Source organism: Papio anubis, chromosome X, assembly GCF_008728515.1.
Source record: "Papio anubis isolate 15944 chromosome X, Panubis1.0, whole genome shotgun sequence".
Lineage (NCBI taxonomy): Eukaryota > Metazoa > Chordata > Mammalia > Primates > Cercopithecidae > Papio > Papio anubis.
The window spans coordinates 35,256,107-35,281,451 of record NC_044996.1 but is presented as its reverse complement, the minus strand read 5'-3'; the positions used below and the strand labels follow the sequence as shown (position 1 = coordinate 35,281,451).

The 25,345-nt window shown below is 39.6% G+C and overlaps 2 protein-coding genes across 3 annotated transcripts in view; both read left to right on the top strand.

The window, feature by feature from the left end:
• The window catches only part of IL13RA1 (interleukin 13 receptor subunit alpha 1), a 74,626-nt gene that overhangs the window by 32,119 nt on the left and 17,162 nt on the right, over positions 1–25,345 (top strand). For both annotated transcript variants that reach the window (XM_031660521.1, XM_031660520.1), the window contains exons 6-10: positions 1,129–1,280; positions 6,624–6,671; positions 6,937–7,069; positions 13,979–14,075; positions 16,573–16,657. In XM_031660521.1, coding sequence (XP_031516381.1) covers positions 1,129–1,280; positions 6,624–6,671; positions 6,937–7,069; positions 13,979–14,075; positions 16,573–16,657 — 515 coding nt within the window. The remainder of the gene's footprint in view (positions 1–1,128; positions 1,281–6,623; positions 6,672–6,936; positions 7,070–13,978; positions 14,076–16,572; positions 16,658–25,345) is intronic.
• LOC101000972 (cell cycle control protein 50B) lies at positions 7,076–10,941 on the top strand. The gene is given in 5 exon segments (XM_017954226.3): positions 7,076–10,275; positions 10,278–10,360; positions 10,362–10,428; positions 10,431–10,471; positions 10,474–10,941. Coding segments are annotated over 5 exon segments (1,095 nt in total). The 5' UTR covers positions 7,076–9,839.

Genomic DNA, 25,345 nt, shown 5'->3' with positions numbered 1-25,345 from the left:
ATCTCCTGAGCTCAAGCGATCTACCCACCTTGGCCTCCCAAAGTATTTTATTCTTAATTGTGGTTATAAACACACAGCATTAAAATTACCATCATAAACATTTTAAGTGTACAGTTCAGTAGTGTTAAGTATATTCACATTGTTGTGCAGCAGATCTTTAGAACTTGTTCATCTTGCAAAACCGAAACTCTGTTCATTAGACATTAATTTCCCCTCCCCTCCGCCCTTGGCAACCACCTTTCTACTTGCTGTTTCTATGAATTTGACTACTTAAGATATCTCATAGGAGTGGATTTATATAGTATTTGTCTTTTGTGACTGGCTTGTTTTACCTAGCATAATTTCCTTGAGGTGCATTTATGTTGCAGCGTGTGTCAGAGACTAAGCCAATGTTTTAATGGTGGTCTTTGATTGGCATTAGTAAGTGACAACTAGGGAAGCCCCTTGTAGCTGGTGCCTTATTACTCATCAGGTGGAAGTACATCTGGATCCAAGCCCTTCTTTATTCTCTATGTTGCATCTAGATGTCCTGATTATACCCTGGCCATTTTCTAACCAGATGCAGGTCAGAGTTCATATCATCTGCTAGATATCCCAAGTATGTTCCTTAAATACATTTTACTACGCAGTTTTAAATAAACTTCTTCCATAATTGTGGCTAATCAGAAATTCTAAAACGATATATCTGATCATGAAAGGCCACTAAATGCATTAGCTCTGTTTTGATTTAACTTTATGAACCCTACATATATATGCAGTTGTCTCTCAGTATTTGTGGGGGATTGCTTCCAGGAACTTCCAAGGTACCAAAATCCATGGATGCTCAAGTCCCTGATAAAAAGTAGCATAGTACTTGCATACAACCTATGCACATTTTCTCATATACTTTAAATCATCTCTACATTACTTATAATACCTAATACAATGTAAATGCTATGTGAATAGTTGTTATATTATCTAGGGAATAAATGAGAAGGAAAAAGTCTGTACATGTTCAGCACAGATGATATTTTTTAAAAAATATTTTCAGTTCATGGTTGGTTGAATTCATGAATGTGGAATCCATAGACTGTGTGTGTGTATAATCAAACTTTGGAAGCTTACTTGTGTTTTATTTTTGTTTTTCAGTGAAACCTGATCCTCCACATATTAAAAACCTCTCCTTCCACAATGGTGACCTACATGTACAATGGGAGAATCCACAGAATTTTATTAGCAGATGCTTATTTTATGAAGTAGAAGTCAATAACAGCCAAACCGAGACACATAATGTTTTCTCCGTAAGATTTTAAAATTATTGTTTTTATTTGGCTATTTTTCTTTTACTTGAATTTCTTACATTGAAATATCAATGAAACATAGCTCTTACATTTGTCAACTTATGATGATGATGATGGTAATGAAACTTCTTGTCTAAAATAAGGCATGGTGGAAGATTTGAAGATTTATGGTATAATAGTATCAGCTGCAAGTTTCAAGCCATTTATTAATTCATCTGTAAGCCTGTTGAAAAGGCCTATTAAACAGTAATTCATGTGCTCAACATGTTCGTATTAAATGTTTACCATATGCCAAGCACTCTTTTGTGTGCTGGGGTAAGGTAGTGAACGTGACACCTGACAAGTTTTCTTTCTTCATGAATCCTACATAATAGAAAACGTATGTAAATAAGCAAGCTAATTTCAGAGCGTGAGTGCTGTGAAGAAAATAAAATGGGCTGATGTAGTAGAGTGACTGGGAGAACCAGAGAGAATATTAGGTAGGGAAATCATCTGAGGTAATGACATTTGAGATGAGACCAGAATGATGAACAGACACTAGCCATGTGAAGATCTGGGTGTAGGGGGTCAGCAGATACAGACTCCGAGGCAAGAATGAGCTTAGCATGTGTGAGAGACCAGAAAGAAGGGTGGGTGGTGTGGTCAAAATGTAGCAGGAAGAGATGTCTAAGCAATAGGCAGACATCAGATCATGCGGACACTTTGGAGGCTCTGATAATACCATTCTGTTTTCTTGGAGTTTGTGGCAACTAAAGTAATCAGATTTGAATAGTCAATATTTGTTGGATTATGTGCCTGTATGCTATTCAGAATCAAATGCAGAACATGCTAATTAGAGGTCCTGTAGGACACTGACCAGAATGTGCTATAATCTCAGGACATCAGTCCAGTTGTTCTGCTTTAGCGTAAAGGTCACAAACTAGGGCCTCACACTTTTTTTGTTTGGAGCACAAAGTCGTGATTTGTTTGTTTCTTTGTTTACTAGATTTGAATTTTTTTGCCCAGATTTTAAATCATAGTACCTTAAGAGTGTATGTCCATAAGATGGCGCCTTAGGACCATGAAGACTGCACCACTCACTTGTCTGCTACCTGCCTGGACCCTTTGTGTGTTTGAGCTTTGGAGGTTAGAAGTGAAGTGTTTTATATTGGCTTTTAAAGGAGCCTAGCATCTCACACGTGGGTAAATTCCTTGGTCCAGTTGTTTCAGCTTGTCATGGAACTTTCAAAATGCTTGCTAAAATAAGCCAGTGTTGACAGGCTGTAATTCCAACTCCAGAGGGAGTGACCAAGTCCACAGCAGAACAGAACAGCAAATGCTCTTCTGGGCATTTGCATTATGAATCCTTCTGCTGAAATATAATAATCATTATTAGTACCAGAAATTAAGTGCCCCAGGAAATACAGCAAAGGGAAAAAACTAAGGGCTTCCATGTGGAAGGGGTTTGGTGCTTGAATTTACAACAAAAACAGTTATCAGAAAACTGAAATATACTTGTTTACTCCAGTCTTTACTGTTCTCTCCTTTCTGAAATCCTGAGATGCATGTCTGAAATCCTGAGATAGTATTCATTTTGCCACTCAATTATTTTCTGCTGTTTAACCTATCACATGTATGCATTTTCTCTCCACTGAAAATATAAACTACAGAAAACCAAATGCCACATGTTCTCGCCTATAAGTGGGAGCTGGATGATGAGAACACATGGACACATGGAGGGGAACAACATGTACTGGGGCCTGTGGGGGTATGGCGGGGGAGGGAGAGCATCAGGAAGAACAACTAATGGATACTGGGCTTAATACCTGGGTGATGGGTTGGCATCAGGAAGAACAACTAATGGATACTGGGCTTAACACCTGGGTGATGGGTTGATCTGTGCAGCAAATCACCATGGCACACATTTACTTATGTCACAAACCTGCACTCCCTGCACATGTACCTCAGAATTTAAAAGTTGGTATTTAAAAAAAAAAAAAGAAAGAAAGAAAATATAGACTCCTGTAGGAAGGAGTCGAGTGCTGTCTACTTTGTGCTGTTCCTGCTACTAAATAGCAGCTAGCATGTATTAAGTGATTACTATGTGCTAGGTATCTTAATAAGCACTATATCTGAATTGTTTCATTTAATCCTCACAATAATCCTAAGGATCTAGGTCCTGTTATTTTGCCTCCATTTTACAGATAAGAAAACTTAGTTACTCCTAAGGTCACATTTCTAATAAGTGGTAGAATCAATATTTAACCAAAGTTGTAACTCTAAAACTTAGATTCTTAACCACTAGACACCACCTCAATACTTCTCTTAACAGCAATAGCTGTCATTCATTAAGTGTTTATGGAGTGCTACAAAGATGCACTTCTATGTGCTTCTTCATATAGTAGCTCATAGCAACCCATGAAATAGAAACTAACCTATATTTTATTGAAAAACTAAGGCTCAGAGAGGTTAAGTAACTTGCTACAAGCCACACAGCTAATAATTCAGTAACACTTCAAAGTTTGGTTGGTTTCCATGTATTTAACTTTGACCAAGAATACTTAGCATAACATCATGTGCATAATCATCATTTAATATATTATTATTGAATTGAGTTACTTTTTTTTTTTTTTTTTTTTTACAAACTTCTGAACTGAAGAGAACACATACACTATAGAAGTTATCTACCTATATCAGAACTATTTTCTATTTGGAATTAACTCTGTACACTTGAGTTTAATGTTCTCTCTCCTAGCAGATGTAGAATGTCATCAGTTTTTTGTGTGCTCACAGATTTTGAGCTCTGCTGCTTAGAATTTTTTTTTCCTTTTGGAGGAATTATTTTGTCTGGTGTTACACTTAAGAGGGGGAAGTAAGTGGGAACATGAACTGGTACTATCACATGGGGGCTATGGTTAGAGGTAGCTCATGACAGAATTATGAAGTAAGGAACAACTTGTCTCTGACCACCCCCCACCCCTCAACCTTCCCAGCAAACTATCTTCTGGGTGCCCTGACTTTCCTTCTCTTAGTGGTCTCTGAATAGCCAGTAAACTATGCAGGGGGATTTACATTTGAACAAGAACCTAGAGACCTAAATCTATAGGTTGATTCGCCAAGTTTGCAATTTCTGTATATGGGAGATGGTCCAGGGGAGGAGGGACATCAATTTGCAACTTGATCCCTCAACTGGTAGTTGACGCTTGTGATTCCCCAACAGGTCTACTATTCTAAATGGCCAGTAATAGGGTATACTAGCCCCCTGAGTGGGATTTTTTTTTTTTTTTCTCAACCCCTGTATGAAATATTGAAAGGATGTCCCTTCATCATTTGCTTGGCCTCTCAGCTCTTCACACATGCTGGTAGGAACTATTTAGTGAATGACATTAAATGTCAAAAATAATAGCTGTGTGTTCTGGTCTTGGTTCCAAGTTTAAACATCTCTTTGATAGAAATTGACTATTTAAGCAAACAGATTTTCATGTGTTTTTTACTCCATTTTGGAAATACTTGCATTTAAGGAAATTAGTATTCTCTTTACATTAGACAGCAAGTGACTTTTATTATGTGGAGGAGAATTTTGCATTACACTTTCTTTTCTCCAACCCAGTCACGTTTTATATCTTATACTCTCAACAAGGGACACTGGTTTCTCGCTCCCTGTCTCTTTTTTAGAAGTTTTTATTGAGGTACAATACACAATCAAAATTATACAAATCATAACCTATAGCTCAATGATTTTTCACAAATGATTTTTCACCTATGTAACCAGCACCACAGAAGCCCCCTCATAATCCCCTTCAGTTGCTATCCTCCCGAAGAGCAGCTACTATCCTGGTTTCTAATCCCATAGATTGATTTTGTTGCTACTTTAAAACTTTATATAAATGGAATTATAGAGAACGTACTTTCTTTCCTTTTTTTTCTTTTTTTTTTTCCGAGACAGAGTCTTGCTCCGTCACCCAGGCTGGAGTGCAGTGCGGTGGCACAATCTCAGCTCACTGCAACCTCCGCCTCCCGGGTTCAAGCGATTCTTCTGTCTTAGTGTCCGGAGTAGCTGGGATTACAGGCATGCACCACCACGCCCGGCTATTTTTTTTTTTTTTTTAATTTTTTAGTAGAGACGGAGTTTCACCATATTAGCCAGGCTCCTGGCTCTAGAACTCCTGGCCTCATGTGATCCACCATCCTCAGCCTCCCAAAGTGCTGGGATTACAGGGATGAGCCACTGTGTCTGGCCCAGAATGTACGTTTTTGTGTTTGCCCTTTTTTTCACTCAACATTATGTTTATGAGATTCACCAATGTTGTTTCTTATAGCTGTAGATGGTATGTTCTCATTACATTCATTCCATTGTGTGAATATACCATACTTTATCTATTATCCCATTGATGGACATTTGGATAGTTTCCAATTTGGTTTTATGAATGGAGTTTTTATGAACATTCACATACTTGTCTCTTGGTACACATGTGTGTACATTTGTGTGGGGCATTTATATAGGCATACATGGGTCATAAGGTTACATATGATTGTCTCTAACAGATAATAACAGTTTTCCTAGATGGTTGTGTCAGTTTACACTACTAAGCAGAAATTGTGAGTTCTAGATGCTTCATATCCTCTCACAACACTTGTTGTTGTCAGGTAAGAGTGTGTGTTGTTATCTTGTGGATTTAATTTGCATTTTTCTCATGACCAGTGATGTTGAACACTTTTTCAGATGTTTATTCACAACTTGCTTATCCTCTTGTAAAGTGCCTGTTCAAGTCTTTTGCCAGTTATTTTTTTAAATTGGGTTTTCTGTCTTTGCCTTATTAGTTAGTAGGGTAAGAAAAAATATATATGCAAGTCCTTTGTCAGAAATTGCAAATATATTCTCAGACTCTATGCATTGCCTGTTTATTTCCCTAATAAGGTGTCATTTGATCAACAAAAGTTTTTAATTTTAATATAGATGACTTTATTTTAAAATTCCCTTTATGGTTAATATGGGAGGTTTTTTTGGTTTTGTTTAAGAAATATTTCCCTTCTTCAAGGTCATTAAGATAGTCTATGTTTTCATCTAAAAGCTTGCTATAGTTATGTATTTATTAATTTATTTTATCTTACACATTTAAATCTGCAGTATATCAGGAACTGATTTTGTGAGTAGTGCGAGGTAGGGGGTCAAGATTCTTTTGTTTTTCCATATGCATATGTAATTGACCCAGCACCATTTATTAAAGACCAACCTTTTTTCACTGTTCTTGATCATCTTTTAATAGGATAAAAGGAAAGCTTGTTAGAAGTGACTAAGTGATGGAAAATGGGTTTTTAAACATTTAGAACTCATTAGTTTGTTTATTTATTTTTATTTTCAAGGTCCAAGAGGCTAAATGTCAGAATCCAGAATTTGAGAGAAATGTGGAGGTCAGTAAATTCAACATTAACTATTTGGGCTTAGACTTACAGCAGTTGGGGGTGGAGCATAGCATAAATATGAGCTGCTTTGAGAAAAACAAATTACTTTGTTCCATGAGTTATTGCCAATTTTTTGAAGAGTCAAAAATAATTTGAATTGCAATCCAAGTCTTAATCATAGACAGAATTTGGCAGATAATTATATTATGATTCAATAACAGTGAAAAAGAATAAGCTGGTAATATTCCTTGTGTATTTTTATTTTATGCCTAAGAATACATCTTGTTTCATGGTCCCTGGTGTTCTTCCTGATACTTTGAACACAGTCAGAATAAGAGTCAAAACAAATAAGTTATGCTATGAGGATGACAAACTCTGGAGTAATTGGAGCCAAGAAATGAGTATAGGTAAGAGAACAGAATTTTTATTAAAATGTAAAACATTGATGCATAAAAACTAAGCTGAAGCAGAAAATAGACCGGGGAAAGGGGCTGTCATGCTCTCTTGATGTGAGGAAAAGAGTACTTACAATTGAAATTTATTTTCTTTTTAATCACTTTCAAATCACCCAGGCAGGGTTAATTTACGTATACAGTTTTTTAGAAAACCATAATCCAAATGGTTTTGTGTTCTTCTCTATCTCATTTCCATTTTTATTAACAAACTGAACAAAAATATAGAAAGCAGGCATAGGCTGCACACAGTGACTCATGCCTGTGATCCCAGCACTTTGAGAGGCTGAGACAGGAGGATCGCTTGAGCCCAGGAGTTGGAGACCAGCCTGAGCAACATGGTGAAACCCCATCTCTACAAAAAATACAAAAATTAACCGGATATAGTGGTGCACGCTTGTGGTCTCGGCTACCCAAGAGGCTGAGATGGGAAGATCTCTTGAGCCTGGGAGGAGGAGGTTGCAGTGAGCCTAGATTGTACCACTGCCCTCCAGCCTGGGTGACAGAGTAAGACCCTGTCTCAAGAAAATAAAAAAAAAAAAAAAGGCAGGCATAATCAAATCTGCACATTGTACAGTACTAGAGACTGTCCTACAAGTGGTTGGCAGAAACAAGAGTGGAGCCATTTAATAGAGAGAAACCTGTATCTAAGTTTGAAAAAAAAATCATTTATTAATTGAAAGGCTGAGCAAGCTAGGCTCAAGTACTGGACTGGAAAGACCTGTGCTTTATGGATGTGTGTGTGGTGGGGTGGGATACAGGGCTTTATTTGACTGTAAGTGCAATGTGACTCAACATTGTAACCTTAAATGTGTCAAAAAGGCATATATAATCTTAGGAGTGATAAGTGGAGCACCCGGAAAGGAATGCTGCAGGTTGGGGCACAGAGCTATGGCCACATCAGAATTGTGCAGTATTCCATTCCAAGGCAACACATTAAAGGAGTTGCCTTGGCAGACCAGAATCTATCTTTGAAAGGGTAATCAGGATGTTGAAGAATCTCAAAACTTGGCAAGGAACAATTGGTAAAGTAACTTTGAGGAGTCATGATTGCTGATTTCTAATATTGGAGGTATTGTCAGGTACAAGAAGGAATAGGCTTTACTTTTTATGTCTCCAAGGGGCAACACAGAACCAACTTAAGAACTTTTTAAACAGCTGTATATGAGCCAAACAGGTTGTTGAGGTAGCCAATTCCCTATTAATTGAGAAGCTCAACAAGTTATGTGCCAGGCATGGTTGTATTAGTTTATTTATTGCTGCATAACAAATTACTCCAAAGTTTAATGGCTTAAACCAACATACATTTACCATCTCACAGTTTCGGTAAGTCAGGAGTCTAGCCACAGCTTAGCTGGAGGTCTCATGAGGTTGTAGTCAGGCTGCAATGAGAACTGAAATCTGTCTGAAGGCTTGACTGGGGACAGAGAATCCATTTCCAAGTTCACTCATATAGTTGTTGGAAAGCCTCAGTACCTCACTGGTTGCTGGATGGAGGCTGTCGCAGGTTGAATTGAATCTCCCAAAAAGATATATTCGTAGGTTTCAACCCCTGGTAAATGTGAATGTAACCTTATTTGGAAATAGGATTTTTGCAGATATAATCAAGTGAGGATGAGGTCATGCTGGTTTAAAATGGACCCTTCATCTAATGCCTAGTGTCCTTATAAAAAGAGCAGCCACACAGAGCACAGAGGCACACAGACACACAGGGAAGAAAGCCATGTGAAGATGGAGGCAGAGATTGCAGAGATGCAGCTACCACCAAGGAACACCAAGGATTCCCAGGAGCTACCAGAAGCTAGGAAGAGGCAAGGAGAGATTCTTCTCTAGAGCCCTCAGAGGGAGCATAGCCCTGCTGACACCTTCATTTTGGACTTCTGCCCTCCAAAACTGTGAGATAATACATTTCTGTTGTTTTAAGCCATTCAGTTTGTGGTAATTTGCTTCCCTTAGTTCCTTGCCACTTGGACCTCCCCATAGAGCTAATTCCTGACATGGAAACTGGCTTTCCCAAGTGAGTAATCCAAGCAAGAAACAGTGTGAGAGAACACCCAATATGGGAACCATGGTCTTTTATAATCTAACCTTAGAAATGACATCCCATTACTGCTGCTGTTCCGTTTTTTAGAAGTGAGTCAATTTGTCTAGCCCACGCTCAAGGAGAGGAGATTACACCAGGGTATGAATATCAGGAGGCAGGAATCATGTGGAGAAATCTTAGTGACTACCTAAAACAGTGGTGCCAGGCCTTGATGATGCTTTCTAGATGTTCATGACCTAGTGGGAAAAATGAATATGCATGTAGACAAATGACAGTCTATATGTTAGATGTAGCAAGGCAGGCTTTGGAATTGCACAGTGTAACTGGAATTTGAGGCCTGACGCCATTATTTACTAAATCCTTCTGGATGACTTACTAAACCTCTCTGAGCCTTATCTTTCTCATCTGCATAAATGGGAGATAATGCTATCATTATAGCATATATATGAGATAAGCATGCAAAACCACCCAGTATGGTATCAGACGTATGGTAGGTGCTTATTTAAGAATAATAGTAGTTGTTGTTAGGATTATTTTAGGTATTTTAGTAGTGGTAAGTAACCAGTAAAATATGTAGTCACTGTTAATCAGATGACATATTTAATATAGCATCTTTGTTAATAGTGTTTAAAACTAGTTAAGATCTTCCGATTTACCTGAGCGGGCGGGGAAACCCGCCCCATGAGGATCCCCTGGGCTCGCCCAGTGCACAGGGGAAGCGTCCTGTGGCTGGGCCCCTCTTGGTCAGCCCATGCAGCCGCCATGACCTGGAGCATCACAGCCGGGGGTGCCCACCAGCTCAACACCACCACATTCACGCGGCAGCGCTTCCCCGCCTGGCAACCGCTGCTGTTGGCCAGCATTACGCTGCAGCTCTTCTACGTGGGCCTCGCCTTCTATTACTCCTCCAACAGCATCAAGGAGCTGGAGTACAACTACGCTGGCAGCCCGGGCACCAGCAACTGCTCTGTGTGAACTGCAGCTGGCCAGGGCTGTGCGCCACCGCCCACCTGCTCATGCGCCTGGTACTTCTCACTGCCTGAGCTCTTCCAGGGCCCCGTGTACCCCTACTACGTGCTGACCAACTTCTACCAAAACAACCGGTGGTATGGAATGTCCATGACAACGCGCAGCTGCGCAGGCTGCCCAGCACGCTGCACCACCCGGTCAATGAGTGCACCCACTGCGCCGCCTGCCCATTGCGCACCCTGCACCATCATTACCAACAGCCTCTTCAACGACTCCTCCTCGCTGTGACACCAGCGCCGGCCGGCGGGCCCTACGTGGAGGTGCCGCACTACCGCACTGCACCTGCATCGCCTGGTAGACCAACAACTATCCCATCAAGTTCTGCAACCCGCCACTGGTCAACGGCAGCCTGGCACTGGCCTTGCATGGCACGGCACTCCCGCCCAACTGGCACCGGCTGGTCTACGACGAGCTCAGCCCCATCCCCAACAACACCGGCTTCATCAACCAAGACTTCGTGGTGTGGATGCACATAGCAGCGCTGCCCTCATTCCGCAAGCTGTATGCGGACATCCACCAGGGCAACTACTCAGCTGGGCTACTACGGGGTGTCTACTGTGTCAACATCACCTACAACTACCCGATGCGTGCATTTGGCGGCCACAAGCTCCGCATCTTCAGCAGCATCTTGTGGATGGGTGGCAGGAACCCCTTCCTGGGCATCGCCTACCTGATCATCAGCTCCCTCTGCATCCTCACCGGCTTTGTCATGCTGATCATCTACATTTGCTACCAGGACCAACCAGAACGATGACGACAATGGGGAGGAGGGGTGATTCCAGCTTTCCAACGACCCTTCCTGCTTCTTGCCAAAACTGTTGCAAGCTTCTTTCAGCCTCCCCCCTTTGCCCCTCATCCTATTCCAACTTCTCCTCACTTTTCCTCCCTTTGTGAATGAGGGTACCAGAGGAGGGAATTACCCGCTTACTCTTGGGGGCTGCTAAACCTTGTTGCCTGGTGGTGGAGGGTTGACTGCAGAGTGAAACATCCTTGCAAACTCTCCCCACCTCCTTCATCATACTGAGTTGCCATGTTAGGTTCTCCAAGTCAGAGAGTGGAAAGGATCCCTATAGAGACTCATTTTCAACCCCTACCAGAGGAAGAGATTGAGAGACCTAGCAACATGAAATAACTCAATCAAGATCAGGCAGCTGGCAAGTGGTTCCTGACGCTAAGGCTAAAGCTTTTGCCACTACAGTACAGTGGTTTTCTTTTCTTTGTGGGGAGGGTGGGTTGGGATGGAGAGAGACCCACAAATTATCTGCAGAGGCATGGAGGGGTGTGGGAGAACATATTTGTTAAATATGCAGATAGATGAGGAGTCACCAACCCGAGATTCTGACACAATAATGCTGGGGTGAGATGCTTGAAACTGTGTTTTAACAAACTCCTCTGGAGATTCTCGTATTCTCTCAAATTTGGAAATCACTACCCTGAACCAGGTTGGGCCTGAAGCAGTCACCTGAGTCCAGTTTTTCAGATAGTAATTTGTTCCCAGGGACAGTGACACCATAATGTTGCAGGTTTGGTCTGGCACTCTGCCTTAAATGACTTGTGTACGCTCTAATGACTTGTGGAATGAATTTTTTAAAAATCAGTATCTCTGGGCTGGGTGCTGTGGCTCATGCCTGTAATCCCATCACTTTGGGAGGCTGAGGTGGGTGGATTACTTGAGGTCAGGAGTTCAAGACCACTCTGACCAACATGGTGAAACCTTGTCTCTACTGAAATATAAAAATAAGCTGGGCATGGTGGCAGACGCCTGTAGTTCTAGCTCCCGGGAGGCTGAGGCAGGAGAATCGCTTGAACCTGGGAGGCGGAAGTTGCAGTGAGCCGAGATTGCGCCCCTGCACTCCAGCCTGGGAGACAGAGTGAGACTGACTCTGTCTCAAAAAAATTAAATTAAAAAAAATCACTATCTCTGGAAAACTAGTTGGTGTACAGATTTGTAGGACAGGGTTTGTGTTGATTTATTTGATATTTTAGTATAAGCAAACAGGCAAACTTTACCAGATCCTGTGTAGAAACTTGAAAATGTGAGGCCAGTTTGTACATTTCAGAGGGAACTGTAGAATCAGATAGCTGGAAGGGATCTCTGAGGGAAAGTACTTTCCCTAGTCACATCTGTGTCTCCTGGCTCAGTCTTCTTCATCATTTAATTTGTGTGTTTGGGTGTGTGCACGCGCGCATGTGCGCACTTACAAAGGGCTTCATTCATACCTTTTCCCTTGGATCTGGAAAAAAATTTTTATGTTTTCCAATGAGATACGTTTGTTTGTAGTAATCATATTTGAATCAATACTAAGGCATATATAGTTTTATATGTAAACTAGAATCTTAAAATTATTTGAATCTTTGAGATAATGTTAAAAGTCTTAGCTAAAATCATTCCATTGATTTTATCAATTGAGTAATATCAATGTTTAAAGTTATTCTAAGAAGGAATATTTTTATTTAAAAAAATCTTTCATGGCAAAATAGCTTAAAAGAACTTTTAAAAAAACCCTTTGTGATATGTTACCAGTTTATTTGCTAAAAGCAGTTATTTGGTATTTGTCAGACAGAATTATTCAGTGCCTGCTATTATAACTATTTTCCAGTTACTACTAATTCGTTTATACTCCTTCCTTTAAAGCAGTGCAAGATCTTGAAGTTGTTTTTTTTAATCAGTTAAGAAATATCGAATTGTATTGAATAGTTTACATAGTTTAGTCTGTTCTAGTTCTTTGAAAGTTACTGAACAATGGACAATGTGCGTGTCACTGACATCTGTCTCAGATCTTCTGGGACAATCATGATTTAAGACATTCTATGCCATTATTACATATGCCAAAAAAAACTTGGATAATTCCAATGTGTTGGCTTTCCAACTTCTGAACGCTACATAATTTTACTATCAGTTTTTGAATAGTGATTTTAGGCTATGAAAACATTATTATATGTACATAGAGAAATTTTTATTTGTTATGAATGTTTGAGCTCACTAGCCCAGCCCTCCTCTATTTTGAATAAGAGAGTTTACTACATTTTTTTACTATGTAGTTGAAAACAACATGTATTTTGTCATTTTTAGAATGGTTAGTCTATTTCTATACAATTTTAAATGAGGCTGGGCACAGTAACTCATACCTGTAATCCCAGCACTTTGTGAGGCCGAGGCGGGCAGATCACTTGAGGTCAAGAGTTTGAGACCAGCCTGGCCAAAATAGGGAAACCCCATCTCTACTAAAAATACAAAAATTAACTAGGTGTGGTGGTGTGCACCTGTAGTCCCAGCTACTCGGGAGACTGAGGCAGGAGAATCGCTTGAACTGTGGAGGCAAAGGTTGCAGTGAGCTGAGATTGTGCTCTTGCACTCCAGCCTGGGTGACAGAGTGAGAGACTCTGTCTCAAAAAAACCAAAACAAACAAACAAAAGTTTAAATGAGACCATCAATTTTAAGGGATTCTGATTCAGATTAAATTAATCAATATGGTTCCAGGCCCTGGTCTCTGAGTTTTTGAAAGAGAATAAAGCTTATATTTGTCTTTTTAAAAATATCCTGATTTCAGGTAATCTTTTAGGTATTTGTTCACCCAGGGAACTTCAGGCACCAGAGGAGGACTTTTTTTTTTTTTTTTTAAACTATTAATTTAACAGAAGATAAGATAATTGAAGAGTTTGGGAAAATAGGTTGGGGGAGGGAGCAGAAATATTTGTGATCTTACTAGCTAATGGAATTGCTGCTTGGTTTATTACTAAAAGGGTTTTATTTCTCAAGTCTTTCTTCTGTTTGCTTTTCATTCTCCAGGTAAGAAGCGCAATTCCACACTCTACATAACCATGTTACTCATTGTTCCAGTCATCATCGCAGGTGCAATCATAGTACTTCTGCTTTACCTAAAAAGGTAAGGTAGCTGCCCAGGCAGGTTTTGCAGTTTCTGATAGCCTGTTTGCTATGGTTATTACTCTTAGTGCTTGTGTTTTATGTCTGCCCAGTGTATAAGAAGCATGTTGCCTGTAAGTAGCTTTTGGGAGCATGACATGACAAGGAAGTATTACTGTGCCCACTTTCTTTTCCTTTTCTTTTTTCTTTTCTTTTCTCTTCTTTCTTTTCTTTCTTTCTTTTTTTTTTTTTTCCTGAGATGGAGTCTCTGTTGCCCAGGCTGGAGTGCAGTGCGGTGGTGTGATCTTGGCTCACTGCAGCCTCCGCCTCCTGGGTTCAAGCAATTCTGCTGCCTCAGCCTCCCGAGTAGCTGGGATTAGAGGTGCCCACCATCATGCCCGGCTAATTTTTTGTGTTTTTAGTAGACAGGGTTTCACCATGTTGGCCAGACTGGTCTCAAATTTCTGACCTCAAGTGATCCACCCTCCTCAGCCTCCCAAAGTGCTGGTATTACAGGCATGAGCCACTACACCTGGCCACTATGCCCACTTTCTAATGAAAAATGTGTTGGATTAGTTTTCCAGGGCTCCCTGCTCAAGCATGGCTCCCTTTGCATGTGTTTAGGATTGTTGAATAGGTCCTATGTTCACTTAATACTCTTTCAAATACCTAATCTATCAAGTTAGTCAGTAGTTCTTGGAATGAAGTTTTAGAAATGGAGACCATTACTAATAAAATGACTGTCTAGTATTAATACAAAGCAGGCTACTACTTAATATTGTGGGAAAGAGAACTTCATCAAGTTGTCATGAATGTATGGTATCCATTCCTTGAGAAGGTATTATTTTCTCTATCTCATTATAGGACTGTTATTTGCTCTTGCAGTAAATAACTAAGGTTGGAATAAGGTTATTAAGCTAGATCCAGAACCAATATTTTATCATTATTTCAACATTGATTCAACATATATATATATTTTTTGAGTGCCTAATTGTGAACCAGGTAGTGTTCTAAGTGCTAAAGTTACAGCAGTAAACAGGACAAAGTCCCCATTTGCATTCTAGAGGGAAAGATACACACACGCACATACACACAGACACACAAAATAAATAATAAATACTATGATTTCACATAGAAGTATAAGTGACAGTAGCAGGGTACAGCTAGGGAGGTGCATTTTACGTAGGATGGCCAGAGGACTCCTCTCTGAGGAAGTGACATTTGAGGAGAGACTCCCAATAATGTAAAGGAGTGAGTCATTCAGATATTCAAGGAAAGAGCACTCCAGGCCACGGGAACAGCAAATGCCAAGTCCCCAAGGCTGAAATGCACTTGGTTTGTTTGGCTGGAGTGGAGAGTGCAAGGTGGAGAGTAGCAGCGAGTGAGGACAGAGGTTGGCCAACCAGATCACGCAGGCCATGGCAAGGAACTGCGATTTTATTCTAAGCATGATGAGGAGCATTGGAGAGTTTTGAGCAGAGTTGGCACATGATCTGAATTACTGTCATAAAGATCATTGTAGTTGCTGAGTGAAGAACTGACTTGGGCAAAAGTGGAGGCAGATGGAGTAGTTCAGAGGAATTGCAGTGTTTTGGCAGAAAGATGAGGATAACCTATACTACGGGGTTAGCAATGGAGACAGCAAGAAGTGGTCAGAAATAGTATATATTTTGAGAGTAGAATTGATAAGACTTGCTGATAGCTGCCTGTCTGTGGAGGTATGAGGGTAATTGAGGATTCAGAGATACCTCTTAGATTTTTGGCTTGAGCAACTGAGTGAATGCTGGTGCCATTTACTGAGACAGAGAAGACTGTGAGGAAAGCTGGGTTTGAGGAAAGATAAGGACTTCAGTTTTGCACATGTTAAGTTTGAGATGCTTATTAGATATCCAAATAAAGATGTTAAATAAGCGATTGTGTGCATGAATCTGGAGTTGAAGGGAGAGGCCTGGGCTGGAAATCTAATTTTGGGATTCCTCGGCATGTGAATGGATTTAAAGCCCAAAGACTGAAGGGAGTGCTCATAAAGTGAATGAGATAGACAAGAAGACAAAAGACTGAATCCTGGGGGCACATCCATGGACACTCACTGGGAGATGGAGGCAAGCCCATTAAAGGGTGCTATAAGATTGGAAAATGGAGAGAAGTTGGAAGAAAAAAGAAACAGGAATGTATCCTGTTCTCAGAAGATTATTTTTTTTTTCAAAATTATACACAGCAAGTGCCCATCTGGTCTATTAAAAGTAGAGCAGCATTATTATTTAGATGATAGGGTATAAGTAATTCACTTATTCTGATGGCCCCTGTGCTCCACCTATGGGCAAGAGTGGAACTTAATGACCTTAGAACATTGATTTTTGTGTACCCTATTTTAGAAATTTCTTCACAACTGCCTTGTCAATAAAGATGACTTGTGTACCATGTCTTTTGTCTGTGCCTTCTTTTAATATGGTGGTATTTATGTGGGACACTGCTATGGACTGGAAGGTTTGAATCAAAATGTCTCTGTTTTCTTAAAGGCTCAAGATCATTATATTCCCTCCAATTCCTGATCCTGGCAAGATTTTTAAAGAAATGTTTGGAGACCAGAATGATGATACTCTGGTAAGAACAGATTTCATGGGGCTTAAAATTGTTTTGTTTTGTTTTTTTTTGGAAGCTATGGGATTTTTAAAAAATGTGGTAAAGTATCCATAACATAAAATTTATTATTTTAAGCATTTTTAAGTATACAGGCTGGGTATGGCGGCTCACGCCTGTAATCCCAACACTTTGGGAGGCTGAGGCAGGAGGATCACTTGAGCCCAGCAGTTTGAGACCAGCCTGGACAGCATGCCACTGCACCCAGCTAATTTCTGTATTTTTTTGCAAGATCCTGTTTCTACAAAATATATAAAAATTAGCCGGGTGCAGCAGCATGCACCTGTAGTCCCAGCTGCTTAGGAGATTGAGGTGGGAGGATCCCTTGAGCCCAGGACTTCAAGATTGCAGTGAGCCATGATCATGCCACTGCATTCCAGCCTGAGTGACAGAGCGAGACTCTCTTAAAAAAAAAAAAAAAAAAAAAAAAAGAGTATACAGTTTAGTGTCCTGAAATGCATTTGTAAGTTGTGCAACCATCACCACTATCTCTTTCCAGAACTTTTTCGTCATCCCAAATAGAAACTGTGCCTGTTAAACAATAATTCCCCATCCCCTCATTCCTCCCACCCCTGGTAGCCTCTATTCTACTTTTTGTCTCTATGAATTGAATATTCTAGATACCTCCTATATTTGTCCTTTTGTGTCTGGCTTATTTCATTTACCATAATGTTTTTAAGGTTCATTCATGTTGTAGCATGTATCAGAATTTCATTTTGAAATTGGTTCTTCTAAAGTACAATTTATTTTTAGAAATTTGAAGAAGAGCTGATTTAAAATATAGTATCTGAGGCCATGCATACCAGTGAAGAAGTCTTCAGAATACTTTGCTCATCTTATATGACTGGACTCCATTCTCTCTCTGGTTAGGGGACATATTTTATCAAAACATGCAGGAGGGAGGGCCTCCTTTATAAAGCTAGCCTAATGAGCAGGCCTTCTGACTCTTGGATAATTTAAAAAACTTGATGTGGGGATATATAAACATAGGGTAAGCAATTGAAATGCATTGTGTTCATGTTGTTTCTTGGAAGGCTAGACTCCAGAGACATAGAAATGGAGCAGCCCTACCCCAACTGTTACAGTTGGTTTCCCGCAGACTCTCATGCTAGAATTTGTGGCTAGAAAACTTAAGACATTATGGGAACAAAAGGGTTTGAGGCTTCTGTGATAAATCCAACTAAAGTTAGATTTCAACTTTATCATCCACCCTACTGAAATAATAAAAACACTAAGTGAAATAAATATTATTATCATTATGTGTATCTTAAAGGAATAATAACAAGCATAGGGCAGTTAATTTAGGGAAGTAGTACTGCATAGTAGATAATAGCCTGATTTCTGGAGTCAGATTGTCTGGATTCATATCCCTGCTGTGTCATTTACCATCTTTTTGACCTTGGATAATTTTCTTAGCTTCTCTGTGACTCAATTTTTTTATTAGTAAAACGGAGGTAACAATAGCACCTGCCTCATAGTGTTGTTATGTGGATTAAATTAATTTAATACCCAACAGGTGATTAAATGGAAACTGCTTAGCCTACCTGGTACATTGTAAGTGCTTAATAAGTGTTAGTGATTAGTATTACTATTGATGATAATTTATTTTTATCTTTAATTCCCAAATAATTATTGTAATAATGGGCAATTCTCAATGGTACTGATGATATTTGGTTAGGGAAGGAAGGCAGAGAGGCATATATGCTATCAGAGGAAGATTCATTTGGATCACTTTTTCACCAGGTCATCTTCACAGACAGTAGATAACTGTGCCAGACCCTGGGAGTCAGGGCATGTAGATCCAGAAGTTAGGTACCTGATAAGGACATTGTATGCCGTATCTGGAGTGAGTATGATAACTATGGTTCTCCAACTTTAGTTGAGTCACAATCAACTGGAGTGCTTATAAGAAATACAGATTTCTGGACCCTACTTCCAATCCCCTGACCTGACCTGATTTGGCAGGTCAGGGACGAGTTCTAGGACTCTGCATATTTAACAGGAGCCACAGATGATCCATGTCCCGCTAAGAGAGTCTGTAGATCACACTTTGAAAATCACTGATAAAGATATTTACCCCTGTCTCTTACGTCATTTCACCAGCTGTGATAGATGCTGGAGGTTGGGAATTGTACTCTAACAACTTTAACCAGCTATTGAAAGTCTGCTATGTGTCAGACTATTATGTATTAAGTGCTTTGCCTATATTACCTTATTGAATCTTCATAACCACCCTGTGGAGAAGATGCTGTTGGTATTATTTTACAGATGAGGAAATGGAGCCCCAATGAGGTTGAACAATTTAGTTGCAGTCACACAGCTAGTTGGTGGTAAGGTAGAATTTGACCCAGGGCTGTCTTATGCTAGACTTCTCTTGGTCTTTCTACTAGGCTGCATTGCCTCTTGTAAGATAGAATGCCTGTCCTGAAGAACCTCACCATCTTCTAAGACGTCTGTATGACAGAAGTAGAGGGTTGGGATAGGGGATTTCTGAGAAAAAGATTTGGGGTTATATTATGAATAGCTTTAAATGGGAAGATATTGGCATGTCTTGTGTATATTAATGGCACTTTTCATGCACTGCTGCTGGTGGGCCTGTAAAATGATAAATATCCTTTCTGGAGGGCAAACTGGTAAAATGTAACAAGAATCTTTGAGCCTATGATTATACTTTTAGGGACCAATTTTGAGGAAATAATCCAACAGTGGCACAAGAGTGGTCAATGCAGCATTTGCTTTTAACATGAAAAATTAGAAGCCAGTGAAACATAACAATTGAGAATTAGTTTAAAAAAATTAAAATTAGGTTTTCAAAGCATTTAATGTTATAACAAAATACTCAAGATACAGGAGTAAGAAACAGACTATAAACATGTATATTACAATCATAATTTTTATTAAAAATGCTTTAATATATACATAGAATGAGGGGAAGGAAATGGGTCTGAATGAATGATCATTTCTAGGCAAAGGGATTGTGGGTAACTGATATTATTCTCTCTCTACCTTTCTAAAATTTCCAGATTGCCTATAGTGAGCATGTACTACTTTTATAATAAAAGAAACCCTGTACAAGTCATTAAGGGAAAAAGAAAATACTGTAGTCATCCAGGTCTGAGAGATAATAGGGACTTGAACTTAGGAGGTAGCAGAGGAGATTGACGTAAGAGACATTATTAAAGGAAATCAACTCATTATGATTTGGTGAGTCTGTGTGGGTGATGAGAGGTAGGGAGAGTAAAAAATAATTTCAAGTTTTCAAGTCTGAGTAATAGAGTGAATGATGGTAACACTGACAGCAAAATCAGATCAATTATCTTTCTCAGAGATGGGAAAATTGCTTTTTTCAATTTGCTGTCTAGAGGATAATATGTTGTTTCTGTCCCGATGAGTCAGATAATTCTGTAATTTGGTGACGCAGGTATACTGACAATATGGGCCATTAAAAGCACAAGGTATTTTTGTTTTGTCCATTGCAGACCATTAAACAAAATCAGTTCTTTAAAACTAAAAGTATAATAAAAATTCCAGAGATGGGGAAGGGTAAGAGAACAAATTTTTATGTCTGCTTTTAACCAAATGGCATATGCTGCATATTCTTTTACTTCTAGCATCATTGAATTATTGAATGAACATAGCCCTAGAGGTCATCTAATGAGGTGGATGTTGACATGTTTAACTATTTCCCTTTAATTATAAATGTTCAAAACTCGAGATTCTCACTCATCTCCCGAGATGGGGACATTAGGAGCCACAGAGAAGTTTCTTAAGGACTGTCACTGTTTTAAGCCAATCTTGTATTGCTATAAAGACATACCTGAAACTGGGTAATTTATAAATGAAAGAGGTTTAATTAGCTCATGGTTCTGCAGGCTTCAAAGGAACTGTGGTGCCAGCATCTGCTTCTGGTGAGTACCTCAGGAAGCTTACAGTCATGGTGGAAAGTGAAAGGGGAGCAGGCATCTCACGTGGTGAGAGTGGGAACAAGAGGGGGTGGGAGGTGTCATACACTTTTAAACAAACAGCTCTCATGAGAACTCACTGCTGTGATGACAGCACTAAGCCATGAGGGATCCATCCCTATCACCCAAACACTTCCCACCAGGCCACACTTCCAACGGTGGGGATTACAATTCAGTATGAAATTTGACAGGGACATATATCCAAACTCTATCAGTCACATAGAGAGGCAACTGCAAAACCTGGACTAGAACCCATATAGCCCAAAGTTACCAACTTCCAATCCAAATAAATAATCTTTGTTCTTTTTTAAACACTCTTTTCTTCCACACTGCACCATTAGTAGTTGTTCTTATAGGACAACTTTTTAGTTATGGCCATAAATAAATTAAATCTTCAGTATAGTTTTCCTTAAAGTTACTCGTGTTTTGATGATGTTTTGTTCATTACTGTAGTAACGTTTTGGCCAACAGCATTTCTTTCTGTTGCTTTGCTATTTGCCTTCTCCTTATGACTAATTGGGCTGTTGGCCATATTGAGAGGAGGTAAGGGGAGTTGCAGAGGGAATTGCTTCTCCTCTCTATCTGCATTTCTTTTATCCATAAAAAAAAACTATTCTCCCCCTGCTTCTTGGAAACCAATTCTTATTTTCAGCATTGTACCATTTTTATATTCCTGATCAGAAAGGAGCTTTTTAAAACATAGGGATAACATCCAAATACTGCTGATTATTATTTTTTTACTTCAGTGTGTATCTTCTTGTTTTCTTTTTGGAGATGGAGTCTCATTCTGTCACCCAGGCTGGAGTGCAGTGGCAGGATCTCGGCTCACTGCAGACTTCGCCTCCCAGGTTCAAGTGATTCTCCTGCCTCAGCCTTCCGAGTAGCTGGGACTACAGGTGGTGCCACCATGCCTGGCTAATTTTTGTATTTTTAGTAGAGATGGGCTTTTGCCATGTTGGCCAGGCTAGTCTCAAACTCCTGACCTCAGGTGATCCACCTGCCTTGGCCTCCCAAAGTGCTGGGATTACGGGCGTGAGCCACCATGCCCAGCCTCAGTGTTTATCTTTAAAAACTAAGAATGCTTTCCTACATAGTCAAAATAGCATCACTGTACTTTAAAAATTATTAATTCCTTAATTTCATCTAATACTCAGTCCATATTCAAGTATTTCCAACTGCCCAAATTGTCAGGAGACAGATATTATCCAGTCGTCTCACCACTGACCACTAACACAGTGGTTGAGATTGACCACTATATTTAAGGTGATAACAGCATGTCCCCTCCTGCCATCTGCACTTATTTCCCCTGTTGCTTCAACACAGATAATCTGTGTAGTGTTACGCTAGCACCTTGTCAAGTCTTCGGCTAATGCTTTTTACATCAGTTGATATCATTGCTTGAATCAGTAATTTCCTTAGGGGTTGGGTTGAATATTACAATTTTTCTCTTTCTGTCATTTCTACATTTACTTTTGTTTGTTTGTTTGTTTTGAGACAGGATCTTGCTCTGTGACTGAGGCTGGAGGGCACTGATGCAACCTCTGCTCACTGTAGCCTCAACCTCCTGAGCTCAAGCAATTTTCCTGCCTCAGCCTCCTGAATAGCTGGGACTATAGTCATGTGCCACCACACTCAGCTAATTTTTAAATTTCTTTTGTAGAGACGAGGTCTCACTATGTTGCCCAAGCTGATCTCCAATTTCTAGGCTCAAGCGATCCTCCTGCCTCAGCCTCCCAAAGTGCTGGGACTACAGGCATGAGTCACCATGCCTGGCCCATTTCTACACTTATTAGCTGGCACTTATCTATAAAGTGCTGCTTTCAGTCATCAACTGAGCTCTTTAGTTGTTCTGAAATTTAGTTTCTACTAAAAAGACAAGATGCATATTTAATTATTTCCCTTTGTCAATTTTTAAGGTGAGGAGTTAGATTAATAGACACCTCAGATAGTACCAAGTTGTTCCTCTCCATACCACCACATTCAACTTGTTTTTTTGTTTTTTTTTGAGACAGGATCTCACTGTGTTGCCCAGGCTGGAGTGCAGTGGTGCGATCATGGTTCACTACAGCCTCAACCTCCTGGGCTGAAGTGATCTTCCCACCTCAGCCTCCCAAGTAGCTGGGACTACAGGCGTGCACCACCACGGCCAGCTATTTTTTGTTTGTTTGTTTGTTTGTTTTTTGTAGAGATGGGGTTTTGCCATGTCTCCCAGGCTAGTCTGAAACTCCTGGGCTCAAAAGATCTGCCTGCCTTGGCCTCCCAAAGTTCTGGGATTACAGGCATGAGCTACCATGCCAAGCCTCAACTTGTTTTTTTTCAAGTTGCAATGATTTTAAGGTGTGGAGATCTACAATTCATTTTGTATAATTTTCTGTTTTGAATGGTAATCTAAAGACTGGGGCATGAAATAGGTAGACTTGTATACCAAGGCCAGTGTTTTTGCATGGGGCTAAGGTACATGAAGCTGTCTTCACTTCTATAGGCAATCCACTCTGGAAAATATCTTTTCCAAATCTTGAAAGTAATCTTAAATTGAGACTTGATGTTTCGTTGTACTACCAAATTTATGCCTTTAAAATGTAAAAGCCTATATAACATGCTGTTTTTCTGGGCTCAGATAATTACCAACTGAAAACCAGTTGTGTAAGCCCCCTAATCACTGATTTTCTTCATCTATGATGTTTTTCATCTTTGGCCATTACTCTGTTGTTGATTACTTTGTTTTTAAAATTGGCAGTAAGGATTGAATTTTGGACTGGTAATTGTGTGGATTTATTTATTTTTTCCTACAAGTGGTTCAAATGGTTTTAAAATTAGACAGGTGTATAATTCACATAATTGAATAGCAGGAAAGAGCCATTGCATTTATTTCTTTTACCTCACATGGACATATTCATAGAAGCAGTACTCAGGAAAAGGCCACTGTGTTGATAAAGGGTGGAAATGAGAGTGATTCCAATTTTGGGGATGAAAAAAGGCAATCAGAAAGATTAATGTATTCTGAAAAGCCCCTTCTGTTGTTGTGTTCACCTCATTAAAACAAATTGCTTTTTTCTTGTTCAGCACAGCCAAGTGTTGGGTGTAATGCCCAGAAGCAAAAGTGTAATTTTCAGGGTGCATTTTTAATAGTTATACAGTTTTAATTTATGAAAAATCCATGTCTCACACACACACACACACACACACACACACACACACACACACACACATATATATATATATACTTCACCACTATACTTTCATGCATTTTTTAACTTTTTTTTTTTTTTCTGATCGCTTGGGAGGCTGAGGCAAGCGAATCACCTGAGGTCAGGAGTTCGAGACCAACCTGGCCAACATGGCGAAACCTCGTCTACTAAAAATACAAAATTAGCCGGGCATGGTGATGCGTGCCTGTAGTCCCAGCTACTTGGGAGGCTGAGGCAGGAGAATCGCTTGAGCCCGGGAGGCAGAGGTTGCAATGAACCGAGATTGAGCCACTGCACTCCAGCCTGGGCAACAAGAATGAGACTCCATCTCAAAAATATATATATATATATATATATATATAAATAAATAAATAAAGCAATATACATTTAGTATAGACAAATTAGAACTAGAGATAATCAAGAGAGAAAAACAAAATCACTCTTAATCCTGTCACCCAGATAAAACTATCTTTAATGATATGTGAACAACACAGGGAAACTGAAATATCTTTAGTAATAAATGGAGTAATAGCAACCACAATAACAATAGGTCATACTTACGGAACCTTTACTATATGTCTTAATAACACTGTCATCTTGAATTGTATTTGAATATAACAAATGAGAATTAAAAGAATTTCTGAACTTTTGATATATTATAAAATAATTTTAAATGATGATTGAAAAGCTATTTTTCCATATACTCTCCCCATTTGCTCTCCATTTTTGAAGTTGTTGAGCATCTCCATTGTGGGTGTCCTCATATAGGTCCCTCATTTAGTCTTACTTCAATGTGTGGAGATACACTTGATGCTCACTACCATTTTTTATGTCAACATTGCTCCAGTCATTTGGGTGGTTTGAAGCTCGAAAGTTTTCTCAGGAAGGATTCATGAGCAAGGAAATTCAGCATTTCCTGAATTATTTACCAATTGATGGAATTGGCTACCTTTATCATTGAAAGTCATTTTGGCAAGATATAAAATCCATGGCTCATACGTCCTGCCTTGCGTATCTTAAATGTGTCATCCATTTTCTTCTGGCATAGTATGTTTTTGTCAGAGTCAGCAGACAATATAATTTTCCTCCTGTATTAAAACACTTGGTCTTTTTGTCTGGTTGTCAAAGGATTTTTTTCTTCAAAGTCCAATAATTTTACCAGAATACGTGTTGGTGTTGTGATTTTCTGCAGTATATAGTGTGCTTTCTCAGTATGTAATTTTAGATCTGGTTTTTAAAATTTTAGTAAAAGTTTCTTCACTTATAGATTTTAGTTATTCTGTTCCCGTGTTTTCTTTGACCTTTCACATCTTCTTTTTTGTTTTGGCACAGGGTGTTGCTCTGTTGCCTGGGCTGGAGTATGGTGGCACCATAATAGCTCATTGCAGTCTCCAACTTCTGGGCTCAAGTGATCCTCCCAACTCAGCCTCCTGAATAGCTGGGACAGGCATGTGCCATCATGCCTGGCTAATTTTAAAATTTTTTTTAGAGACGCGATCTTG